Here is a 13,572-nt window from a genome sequence, read left to right on the forward strand (position 1 = left end):
TCATCAAGTCATTTTTGACTTAGTGTGGCTGTAAGATATATCTGTCATGGGGTTTTCTTGACAAGATTTCTGTGGAGGATTGTTCTTGCTTTTCTCTCAGCATGTGTCCATGACCGAGCTGGGATTTGAACTCATTAGAGCAGGGGTTCTCAAACTTTTTCAGCCATGGATCCCTTTTTGAAGCAAAAGTTTCTCGTGGAGCCCCAATAAATGTGTGTGTGTGTGTTATTATTATATATAATTAATATGTATTAGGCATGGGCAAACTTTTTGACGCATTGTGTTTTAAAATTTGACAGACAGGCTGGCCCAGTGGCAAATAGATAGAGAGTGTTTGTGTGAACTAATAGAGAAAAAGAAATATGAACAAATTCCAGTGCACACTGCACATCATCTCGTTTGTAGTCCCCCCCCCCAAAAAAAAGACGGGGGAGAAGAAACAATTCAATATTTAAAATGAAGAAAAAATGTAACCAACAAAAACTTAACAGTATTTCAGGGAAAAAAAACCCCAAGGGTCATGCAGTTCAATCCCCTTCTGCCATGCAGAAAAAGCACAATCAAAGCACCTCCAACAGATGGCCACCCAGTCTTTGTAATAATAATAACAACAAGCCTGAAAAAGTTACAAAACATGAACACGTAAAACTACTCTGGGACTTTCGAATTCAGACTGACAGAGTTTTGGAGCACAATAGTCGTGGAAAAAACGATCGTGGGAAAAAAAAGAAAATATGGATTGTCGATGTTGCAATCCCAGGTGACAGCAGGATTGACAAGAAGCAACTGCAAAAGCTGACCTGATATGAGGATTTAAAGATCGAACTGCAAAGACTCTAGCACAAGCCAGTAAAGGGTTCCAGTGGTGTTTAGCACACTAGGTGCAGTGCCTAAAGACCTTGGCCAGCACTTAAAAACAATCGGCACTGACAAAATTACCATCTGTCCACTACAAAAGGCCACCCTACTCAGATCTGCACGCATTATTCGCTGATCCATCACATAGTCCTAGACCCTTGGGAAGTGTCCCAAGTGTGATCCAGTATAACACCCAGCATAGATATCTTGTTTGCTGTGTACTAATCTTGTGTATCTAATAAGAAGGAGAGGGAGGGGGAGGGGGAAGGAGAGACGACCTTGGAGCCTCTCGGTGTGCCACTCTATGGAGCACACTTTGAGAACTTCTCCTTTGAGTCTGAATCCAACACCTAAACCACTGCATCATTCTGACTCTCCATATTGCCTTACACTGTGAATATACTGAAGTGTATGAAATGTTTATTTCCAATGCTTTTGAATTTGTTTACCTTTATTTTTAAATAACAATAAAAAACAAGCAAATTTATGTGGCCAGCCTTTGAGTAGTTTCCACTAGTGATACTTCTGGTCACTGCTTAATGAATAAGGAGCAAATTAAAGTCATGTTCATTCCCAGTGAAAAGGTGAACAGTGCCTTTACATTTATTTCCAGTTTAGCTTCCCCTTTCCCCCCACTCCTTCTCTTCCATATTTACAGGAAGCAAGAAGCCTTCATGAAGTGAGGCCTCTCCTTGTCTCTTTTCCCCTCTCTTAAACATACCTGAAATTAGAGGAGTGAATAATCCAATTGGTAATGTTGTTTTTCATATGGTTGCCTTTTTTCTTTGGAAACAACATTTCTCAGAGGTACTTACTGCCTATCCTGACATCTTGGAAAACAACAGTTCTGAAGTTTGCTGGCGTCAGAGTGCCACTGCTCCTATAATTTGATGTGGGTTTGGGAAATGGGGGTGAGGTGATGGTGAGAAAGAAGATCTCTGAATAGAAATGGGAGTTTGAGGAAGAGGATTGTGATTGTAAGGGAATAAGAAGCCCCATTTAAAATAATAGTCTTTTGGGTGGAGGTGTATGTGGAAAACTTGGCTTATTTCTAACTCAATTAAAATCAGGTTTCAGTATACCTGTTGCTTGACACCACTCCAGTCTGCCAACCCAAATCCCGATTATTAAAGGCCAGCATATTTCTGTTATGTAACGCAGCGGGTGCATCCATTGGTTCTTGTCTTTCTACCTCCATATTGGCATAAATGTACTGGAAGACTAAAAAACCTTTTAATGCTTGTCTTTCTTTTGTGTAGACCTGTGTTTTTACAACTAATTATATGTACATTTTAAATTTGCAGGTCCATTTATCAGTGTGGTGCTTTCAAAGCTGGAAAACATGTTGGAAAACTCTTTGCATGTGAATTTGCTACTCATTGGTATCATTACCCATCTGGCTAGTTACCCACAACCTCTTCTCCGTTCCTTTCTGCTTAATACCAACATGGTATTTCAACCTAGTGTGCGATCATTGTACCAGGTACTTCATTATTTTCTGAAGCTAAGTGTGGCAAACTCCAAATATTGTTGCAAATGTAGTGGGTTCTTATTCCTTTTACCCGTGAGCTGTTGAGCTCAGTTCCAAAGCAAGACAGACTCCTTCCAACCCTTTTGAGATTCAGCTATGCAGCTAAAATTATATGATTTTTGTATGGCCTTTGGTCCCAAAACCAAGGGTTGGCTGCTTTGAATGTTTTAACTATGTATGTTTTTATATTGTTTTCTAATAAGCTGATTTAGTTTGTTTCTATCTATTTATGTTTAATATTCTAAGCTGTTGTGTGTAATATTGGGGTCCCTTATAGTGTTAGAGGTAATGAACAAATGAAATAAGGAAATCAAATTTTTACTCCTAACGGGAACAAACTTTTTGAAACAATGAGGTTTACATAAATGTTGAGTTACCATTGAGCAGTTTACTCAGTGGATCCGTTCTTGTTGGAAACTAGCAACAGGATCTAGCCCATTGTGTTTATTATTAATATGGTGCCATCACTGTAACAGCCAATGTAGTCAAGCAGCAAAAGACTTATCCTTGCAGTCTAAATGTAATAAGGAAATAATAAGAGATGAATGTGAGGGAATGCAATTTACTTTATCTTCAGTTTGTTGTTTTTCCATTTGTCTTCTTCGCCTAATTCAGAATGAACTCTTTGGAGGAGTACCCTGTTAATATCTCCAGGATAGAAAATATCTAATAAAGTCTCATTAAAATGCAGCAATTAGAGGTTACCCCTCCCCCTTTTAAATAGGAAATCTGTGAATATTTTACCTTGAACTTTCTCTGTGTTAAGGCACTGCAGAACAGTGCCTTAAAATTGGTGCATTAATAATGCCATTGTTCAGAGTTGGCACCGTAACTATCCTTAATGTAGTTTTGAGAGCAAGGGACACAGTACACAGATAATTCACTACATAACTAAAATGACAGTGTGAAGATTTATTACTGCTATTGTTTTGGCAGGTGCTAGCTTCTGTGAAAAACAAAATCGAGCAGTTTGCTTCCATTGAAAAGGATTTTCCTGGTCTTCTCATGCAAGCCCAACAATACCTCCTTTTACGGGTGGACATGTCAGATATTCCTCTGCAGTCACTGGCCAAAGGCAAGTAACTATTACTCTTAATAAGGATAGTCTTTGTGATATGCTGGTTAATTATAGATTGGGAATTGGAGGATCTCAGTTTCAGTCCCCATTGTGTCATTGTGTACCAGTATTTCTCTTTTTCGCCTTCTCTCAGCCTGACCTATCTCAAGGATTATTGGGAAGAAGGAGCAGGAAGGAGGAGAACCATGTACAGTTCCTTGACTTTACTGGAGGAATAGCAGGATATAATTGTAACTCATAATTAATGAACTCCCATATAAAAACACAATGTTCTGATTCTTTCCTGATTTAACAAGATTTGAATCAATGAAGGCTATACTAAGTTCATATTACTATGCAAATGTGTTTAAGGTGGGTTTATTGCTCATCTTAAAATGACTGGTATTAATTATATTGTAAAACTTTCCTCTTTCAGATACATAAGGATAGTTACTAAACTGAGGGGGTATGACAGATAATTAAAAGTGGCAAGTAAATGTCAAAGTCAGGAGCTGTTATTAGACCACTTGAAGAGGAAGTACAGTAGAGTCTCACTTATCCAAGCTAAATGGGCCGGCAGAAGCTTGGATAAATGAATATCTTGGATAATAAGGAGGGATTAAGGAAAAGCCTATTAAATACCAAATTAGGTTATGATTTTACAAATTAAGCACCAAAACATCATGTTATACAACAAATTTGACAGAAAAAGTAGTTCAATATGCAGTAATGTTATGTTGTAATTACTGTATTTACGAATTTAGCACCAAAATATAACAATATTTTGAAAACATTGACTACAAAAATGGCTTGGATAATCCAGAGGCTTGGATAAGCGAGGCTTGGATAAGTGAGACTCTACTGTATAAGTCAGACCACTTTTGGTGATTTACACTGGTGAAATGCTTTCTTGCACCATTGTAGAGAACTTCTTAGAATAGTGCACAATGGGAAGGTAGGTTGGCTGGAGCAGAAGAGAAAGCTGTTTCAATTTCCAGACACAGCTGCTATGCGAACCTGCTAGGGCCCTGAGATCCTCAGAAGAAGCCCATCTTTTGATGCCACCACCATCACAATGGTTAGTGAGGATATAGAGAGGGCCTTCTTGGTGGCTGCCTCTAGGCTCTGGAACTCCCTGCCCAGGGAAGCCAGAATGGCCCCCTCCCTGTTCTCCCGGCAGCAGGCTAAGACCTTTCTTTTCAGGCAGATTTTCAAAGAAGGACGTTTTTGAGACCAATCCAGGGGGTGCTCTGTCTTATGTAGTTTAATAAAAATGGTTTTATTGGTTTTAACTATATATTTTTAATATTTTTATATTTAATTTTATTTTAATCTTTATATGCTTTAGGTTTAAATTTATGCATTGATATAATTTTTAATGTTAGCTGCTATCAATCTCCTTTGGGGAGAAAAAGCAGGATACAAATACGATTATTACATCTATTAGCACTACTACCTTGTTTCCCCGAAAATAAGATATACCCATAAAATAAGCCATAGCAGGATTTCTAAGCATTTGTGCAATATAAGCCATACCCCAAAAATAAGAAATAGTGATAGGCGTGGCTATGCAGTGTATAAGGTTGGTTCACCCTGTCAGGTCCCGGTTGTTCTGTGCGTGCTGCAAGCTGAGCATAGAGGGAGACATAGAAAGTGAAAGTAAAAGTCTCCTCAGTGGAGTGAGGAGCAGGATGCTCTGCTTTTAGGTATTGTGTGTCCTGAGGGGAAAGAAGTAAAGCTGTGGCTGCTGTTTTACTCAGCACAGCTCTCCCCCAACATCAACCACAACAATCTGTTGGTCTCTCTCACCCCCCACAAACACCAGTAAAGCTGCAGCTCCCCAGCCCTGACCAGCAACAATCTATGGGTCTCTCTCACCCCACATAAACACCAAGGGATAGGGGGAAAGCTTCAGCAAACAGTCTGCTACTCATCCCATTAATGCAGATTGTTGTATCATACTTAATAACAATAGGACATCCCCTGAAAATAAGCCATAGTGTGCCCTCTTGAAGAAAAATTAAATAAAACACTGTTTTATTTTTGGGAAAACACGGTACTACTAATATCTCTTTAGCCACTTAGAAGTCAGCAGGGCAGCTTTCTTAATTCACAGAGATGAATTTCTGCCTTGTCTCTCTCATGCTGAAGTGCTGGTGACCATTTTATTTTACTGCTTCCCTGCTACTTGTGCTGAGGTAGTTATGCTAGCCAACAGTCTCATGATCATAGCTATCTGTAGAGCTATCCAATGGCGACAGTGTGCTCTGGCTGAAAACCTGCCAAAGCTATGTCTGCCTTAAGAAGTAGGATGAAACAATGTTTGTAAAGCCCCTCTTTTACTTTTTTAGCTGCAGAAATAAAATTAGATATCATATTATGTTTATAGGAACATAAGAGGTAATCTTATACTATATCAGATTATTTGTCCACCTAGTTCTCATGCAGAGGCATTTCCCACACCCTGCCAGCTGATCCTTCTAACTGGAGGTGCCAAGGATTGAGCCTGGGATCTTGGGATTGCAAAGTATGTGCTGTACCACATAGTTATTGTCCGTTCCCTCTATCTCTGGGAAGCTAAGGGTAGTGTATGGTGACCGATTTTATCCTCACAGTGACCCTTGTAGGGAAAGGGTAGTGGTTTACTCAAGCATACACAATGCACTTCTCAGCTGGTGAGTTTTTTGATAAAACAATTGATTTGTTGTCCTTAGAGGGTGGGAACAGTAATTTGAAGAGTGTGTGGTTTCTGTAATTTCTAATTCCTGAAGCGGTAGCCATTTTTCTTCTTTGCAGGACTAGCAAAATGATAACGGTCATATATGTGCATGGGTTCTTTTATTTTTAGTATGGCCACATGACAGAGAGAATCCTTACAAATGTTCCTTTAGGAATTCCAGTAGGAAAAGGCTTGGCAGTTTGTGCATTGTCGTGAGAGATGAGCATGCCCGACATTTCATGAATGTGGCCTCTCAAGTGGACAGGACTATGTTAAAAATAAGTCTAGCCATAATCCCTTCAGGGTGAGGGAAGGAGACATCGGCACAGTCGTATAGGAACATTTTCCCTGTTGCAGCTGCCCTTTGAATATGTCGCTACCAGTTCTGATGTTTTAGCAGCTCATCTTTTACTGCAGCAAGACACAAGTGAAGATATAAAACAAAGTGGCTGTGTGTGGGATTGTACATGAACGTCTTCATCTTTAGCAGTTCCAAAGTCTTCCCAAGCAGTTGCTTAAACATCCCTTCCTTAAACAGGAATTTAAGGAGATAAGAATTGTTTGGTGTGAAATTGAGATTTTTTCCCCATGTGTACTAGTGCTTAGTTCCTATACATAGCTCCCAAATTCATAAAATGTTATGGCCTTGTCACACCTTTATTAGTGTGTGAATAGTTGATATTTGGAGCCCCTGGTGGCACAGTGTGTTAAAGCGCTGAGCTGCTGAACTAGCTGCCTGAAAGGTCACAGGTTTGAATATGGGCAGCGGAGTGAGCGCCTGCTGTTAGCCCCAGCTTCTGCCAACCTAGCAGTTTGAAAACATGCAAATATGAGTAGATCAATAGGTAACGCTCCAGAGGCAAGGTAATGGCACTCCATGAAGTCATGCTGGCCACATGACCTTGGAGGTGTCTATTGACAATGCCAGCTCTTCGGCTTAGAAATGGAGATGAGCACCAACCCCCAGAGTCGGACATGACTGGACTTAATATCGGGGAAAACCTTTACCTTAGTTGATATTTATTGCTTGTATTTGAATCATTTATCAGCATAGCACTGATATTGCATAGATGTTTTGATTTTTCCATTTTTGTTATTATTGTCATTGCTTCTACTTATGGTAATCTTATGAATGAAAGACCTCTAAGTGAGGTACCAACAATCCTGCTCAGTTTGCCAGCTCAAAGCTGTGGCTTCCTTGGCTGAATCAATTCGTCTTTCCACTTTTCTGGTTTCTGGTTTTATTCTCTAAGCACAATTGGAGCCTTATTGTTATGGATGTAGCTGTATGCAATATATAGGCTCTTTCTGATAAGACTTAGGACATACTGTACTAGTAGTGAAAATTCATGTACCTATATTATTTTCTATCCATTTTGGTACTTCTATTTTTGTTTGTTTTTTAAACCACAGATACATGGTTCTGCATTACCTTGATTTTTTTTTAAAAAAATAGGGCCTTCTAAAGTTTCAAATAGTGACAAGGCCACAATGTCTTTCCATGCCCTCCAATTTAGTCATACAGGAGCACAACTTTGCATTTAAAGAAAACTTTACCTGAGCTTTAGGAAAAGTATTTTTGCCAGCTCTTCCCACTACTGCAATATATAAGAGCTGTCAAGCTGCTGAGGAAAACGCGATTGCAAGGCTAGAATATTCAATGTATGTTTCTGTGGAAATTGGTTCAAAGTCCAAAAAAATCAGCATCAAGATGGGAAATGTCTTAAAAACGAAGGGATTAGTTAAAAGGGAGTTTGGAAGCTGTTTAAGAATTCAAGAGGTACAGATGAAATGTTAAACTCTTTTCACCACTGTTTAGAAGACAAAATAATTATAGTACCCAAAAGCTTGACAGTATTCGCCCCCCCCCCCCCCCCCCGGGGAGATAGGGCAGAATATAAATAATTTTTTATTGTTATAATAAAGTTCTGCTGCCTGACTTGGGGTACCATAACCCTAAAAATATCAAATCGTGTCTAGCCATGGAAACTAAGCAGGGTCAGCTCTGGTTAGTACTTTAATGGGAGACTGCCAGTGAATGCCAGGTGCTGAAGGTTATATTTCAGAGGAAGGAACTGACAAACCCACCTCTGAGTATTTCCTGCCTAAGAAAATCCCATGATATTTGTGGGGTTGCCATCTGTTGACAGGCAAATTAAAGGCACACACACAAACAATCACCCAAAACATAGATGAACCTGTATATCAAAGTGTATGAAGATGCAATTTTTTATACTGGATCATTCACCCCCCCCCCCCATATCAAGTTTTAAGACCTTAACATGGAGGCATTAAAATAAATAAAACTGTTTCAATATCTCTAGAGTAGAAAATGGGCAACTAAAACAGGAAGAACCATTCCAAAAGTGTCTGAAAGTAGTAATGATAATACAAGTCTCGTGTGTGATGTTATTTATGAATTCCTAGTTAATTCATATTTTATATTGACACTATAATTAAAATATGTAGTGCTAATACATCATCATATTTTTTCCCCCAGAAAATGATCCATCAGTGATCCAAATAGCTACAGGCCTGTTAGTCTACCTTCCTTCCTTTTTTGGACCTTGATACTTGAAGGAGCACCTGTGGCTCGAGGCAGGGTACAATATCATTAAAACAAGAGATAAAAAACCATTAAAACATATAGGGAGCCCCCAGTGGCACAGCAGAGCTGCTGAACTTGCTGACCAAAAGGTTGGCGATTCAAATTTGGGGACTGGAGTGAGCTCCCGCGGGAAGGTAATGATGCTCCATGCAGTCATGCTGGCCACATGACCTTGGAGGTGTCTACGGACAACACCAGCTCATCGGCTTAGAAATGGAGATGAGCACCAACCTCCAGAATCGGACACGACTAGACTTTATGTCAGGGGAAAACCTTTACCTTTACTAAAACGTATACAACATGATACACAGTTAAAATACAAGTTAAATCCACTGATGAAATCCAAATTAAAATTCATAACTTAAAATTGATTGCATAGGTCTGCTGGAAGAGAAGGGTCTTCAATTGCATCTTAAATTCTGACAGCTGATGAAAAGGTAGAAAAGGGTGACCAGTTGGGTTTTGGCAGGCTAGCATAGCTACCCCCCCCCCCCCCCGGGAGAATCTAAGTGTTTGGGAAAGGTCCTGTAGGTAACTTAGACTGAAATCATGTAGGGCTTTAAAGGTCAAAACCAACACTTTGTACTTTGCCCAGAAACCAATTGGCAGCCAGTGGAGTGAGAACTGAAGTCTTCTGTAGGGAGCCAGTGGGAGCAAAACATGGTTTGAATATTTGAAGAGGGCCTTCTGTACTGAGTATTCCTAGTCGTGGCATGCTTTCCTCTTTGTGGCTTGACTGATATCATAATTTGTTACATTTCAGCCCCAAATTAAAACAAAGCTTTGGGAGATCTAGTGATGCTATCCAGTTAGTACATGTACAATTCAATCCCTCGCCATACGGAAATACACAAAGATCCTTCTATGTAGTGCAGAATATAAATATTTTAATGAAGTTAAATATACCATTTGAAAGTGGTATAGATAAGATTGAATACTAATGTTTCGTGAAGAAAGTCTGTTTCTTTGAGAGTGCCATTTGAGAAGTCATGGAGTAAGAGGAAAATATCCTTTCATGAGTGGGTAGCTGATTAAAGAACAGAGGGTAAGAGCTAACAGACAGTTGAAGCAAATGAAAGGATGAAGGCTTTGACTGAATTTAATCAAAAGGAAGGCAAATGATTCAGCTCTCAGCACTTAGGTGGGCAGGAAAAAATCTTAGACAATGTTAGTGGTTGTATGGAGTGTGTTTGTGGCTAGAGATCTGTTCTACCACAAAGAGGAGAGAAGGAAGGAAATGAAATCTCAACTATGATTAAGGCAGCCAGCTTTTGGATGTATATGCTGTCTGCGAAATCAGGGGAGGACTGAAGATGAGCCAGAAGGCTGCTTCTACATGTGAAGAAGTACAGCAGCACCATATAACAACAACAACAACAACAACAATATGCTTTATTTATATTCCACTATCTCCCCGAGGGGACTCAGAGCGGATTGCTGCTCTGTCGCATAGTCGTTTCCGACTCTTCATGACCTTATGGACTCCATGTCAGCCGTCGCCGCCCCCAGTTCCTTCAAGGTCAAGCCAGTCACTTCAAGGATACTGTCCTTCCATCACGCCCTTGGACGGCCTCTCTTCCTTTTTCCTTCCTTTTTCCCCAGCATCGTGATCTTTTCCAAGCTTTCCTGTCTTCTCATGATATGGCCAAAATACTTCATTTTTGCCTCTAATATCCTTCCCTCCAGTGAGCAGCTGGGCAATATTTCCTGGAGGATGGACTGGTTGGATCTTCTTGCAGTCCAAGGCACTCTCAGGATTTTCCTCCAGCACCAGATTTCAAAAGTGTCTATCTTCCTTCGCTTAGCCTTCCTTATGGTCCAGCTCTCGCAACCATAGGTTATTATGGGGAATACCATTGCTTTGACTATGCGGACCTTCGTTGCCAGTGTGATGTCTCTGCTCTTCACTATTTTATCAAGGTTGGCCATTGCTCTCCTCCCAAGAAGAAAACGTCTTCTGATTTCCTGGCTGCAGTCTGCATCTGCAGTGATCTTCATGCCTAGAAATATAAAGTCTGTCACTGCCTCCATGTTTTCTCCATCTATTTGCCAGTTATCAATAGGTGTATAGTTGCCATGATCTTGGTTTTCTTGACGTTTAACTGCAACCCAGCTTTTGCACTTTCTTCTTTCACCCTGGTGATAAGGCCCCTCAGCTCTTCCTCGCTTTCGGCCATCAGAGTGGTGGTATCTGCATATCTAAGGTTGTTAATGTTTCTTCCAGCAATTTTAACTCCGGCCTTGGAATCGTCAAGCCCCACACGTCGCATGATGTGTTCTGCGTACAAGTTGAATAGGGAGGGTGAAAGTATGCAGCCCTGCCGTACTACTTTCCCAATCTTGAACCAGTCCGTTGTTCCGTGTCTGTTCTTACTGTGGCTGCTTGGTCTTTATACAGATTTCTCAGGAGACAGACAAGGTGACTTGGCATCCCCATATCACCAAGAACATGCCACAGTTTATTATGACCCATGCAGTCGAAGGCTTTAGAATAGTCAATAAAGCAGAAGTAGATGTTTTTCTGGAACTCCCTGGCTTCCTCCATTATCCAGCGGATTACACAACACGTATATGGCAAACACTCAGTGGCGTTATACAATTAACAAGGACAGACAATACATAAACAAAGGCAGGCTTTCCCATTTTTTCCATCTGGAGGCTGTGCTCAACTGCAGCCATGGGGTGGTGCTGTCACTCCATCTTCCACGTGGAGGAGCATCATTGTTCGTAGACATCCTCCTTATCAAATTGCCAACCTGTTCTTAGGCACCTTTTTAATTACCTCCCCGCTAAAAGCAGTACCTATTTATCTACTCACATTACTGTTTTCAATCTGCTAGGTGGGCAGAAGCAGGGCTGACGGTGGGAGCTCACCCCAACACAGGCTTGAACTACCAACCTTTTGATTGGCAAGGTTTTCTACAGCTGGCGGTTTAACCCGCTGTTCTAAAGCTCAGCCCTCTCTTTTGCTCCTCAGATTTCTTGGTCACTCAGCTGTGATGAAGGAACAGTTTTCTGCCCCAAAAATTCAATCCTGATACTATCACTGTGTTTCCGTTCCTTGAAGTAAAATCCTGGGATTTCACTTCTATGAGGCAAAGAGCTTCGTAAGGAATTTCTCAGCTGGATTTTTAGTGAAGGAAGATGGTTCAACTTCACAAAATTATGAAAGATATAGCAGGAGTGACTTGAGAGATTACCCTATATATGAGTGGTTCTCAGCCTGTGGGTCCCCAGGTGTTTTGGCCTACAACTTCCAGAAATCTCAGCCAGTTTACCAGCTGTTAGAATTTCTGGGAGTTGAAGGCCAAAACATCTGGGAATCCACAGGTTGAGAACCACTGCTTATATACTCATAAGCCTAGAAATGTTAGTAAAAAAAAGTCAGCCCAAAAAATCTAGATCATTTTACCACAGATCATTGTGACCACTGTACCTTCACCCCTCCCTTCTTGTCCCAGAAAAACCTAAACACGTGCTGACCCTTGTACTTATTTTTCAATGGCCTTTTTGAACACCTGAGTGGCTTTCCCCCTGAGGCGGTATTGGTGCTTTTCCATCTCCATGGAATGACCCAAGTAATATAGAAATCCATAATTTTGGCCCCAAATCCTGCTCTCAACTAATACATAGATATATACAATAGTTGCTTCCCACATTGTTACTGATTTTAAATCGATTCGAAATGAGAGATTAGCAAATGGAGATGCAAATGGTTTCAGCAGGTAATTTGTTGGAAGAAATGCATTTCAATTTATAATATGGTGGGGGGAAGGAGGGTTTTGAATAATCATGGTTTAATTAGACTTCCATGTTCAAAAGCACTTCCTATTTATTGAACAGATCACCTGAAAATAAGGAGAGGTAATGTGGGTGTGCCGTGGGACAGGAATTCAAACAAAATCTTTGAAAAAAACAAAAACAAAACATACACTTCACATGAGGACTGTGATCAGTTTGTGTTTTGATTTCAAAATTAAATACCAGCTGCCAGAAGCTCTTGTTCTCATCTTGCTAGAATCACTGTATCAGAAGACTGTGTGTATATAGCTGTTGTGGAGATGAGATTTCATTAGAGACTGTGCTCAGGGGTGATGGGAATGTGCGGAATCTGATGAGAACAGTAACCATAGTGACTAATTGTGTAGCAGTAGGATGTGGAAGGGAAGTCATTCTTGTTTATTATTTTTCAGAATGAGCCCCCTGTTCTTCTACTTGATTTGGTAGTGTTTAGTACTATCTGAACAGCGGTGAAGGTCTACATTCTTCCTGCTCCCAGTTCGTTTTAGTATTTTTTCCATTTAAATAGCCCATCAAGGCTACATACAGAAACATAAGATGCCTATCAGAGAATGTAGGGTTTCAAAAGCTGATTCAGGGAACTATATTCCAGAAATCTCTACTGTGAATATAGACTGTGAGTATGGAAGCCAATGTATGAAGGGCTAGGTTCCAAAGAGTTATTTCGGTTCATACCAGCATCCTGTGCTAACTCGGTGGATTTCATTTGACTCATAAACTGCTTTTGAAACACCCATCAGTTTCAAATCCAGTTCTCCAGGTGCACTGAAGTCTTGAAACTCCTTTGGGGATAATTGTGCTGGTTTTACAATTCTTTGGATCCTAGCTGCTATTTTATTTGTCCCTGAAGTTCCTTCTATGAGATTTTTACCCATCATGTTCTTATTGTAGCTACATCTGCCCACAACATACTTAGGTTGTGTGTGAACAAATCCCAGTACAAAGTAAATACAAGGGTGGGTTAAAAGTTTTTGCCTCTTGTGTGATAAAAATGTCAT

The 13,572-nt window shown here is 40.3% G+C and overlaps 1 protein-coding gene across 2 annotated transcripts in view; it reads left to right on the forward strand.

The window, feature by feature from the left end:
- Positions 1 to 13,572, forward strand: part of fhip1a (FHF complex subunit HOOK interacting protein 1A) — a 99,167-nt gene that overhangs the window by 80,705 nt on the left and 4,890 nt on the right. For both annotated transcript variants that reach the window (XM_008111978.3, XM_008111977.3), the window contains exons 11-12: positions 2,163 to 2,341; positions 3,326 to 3,464. In XM_008111978.3, coding sequence (XP_008110185.2) covers positions 2,163 to 2,341; positions 3,326 to 3,464 — 318 coding nt within the window. The remainder of the gene's footprint in view (positions 1 to 2,162; positions 2,342 to 3,325; positions 3,465 to 13,572) is intronic.

The sequence above is a fragment of the Anolis carolinensis genome, chromosome 5 (genome assembly GCF_035594765.1).
Source record: "Anolis carolinensis isolate JA03-04 chromosome 5, rAnoCar3.1.pri, whole genome shotgun sequence".
Lineage (NCBI taxonomy): Eukaryota > Metazoa > Chordata > Lepidosauria > Squamata > Dactyloidae > Anolis > Anolis carolinensis.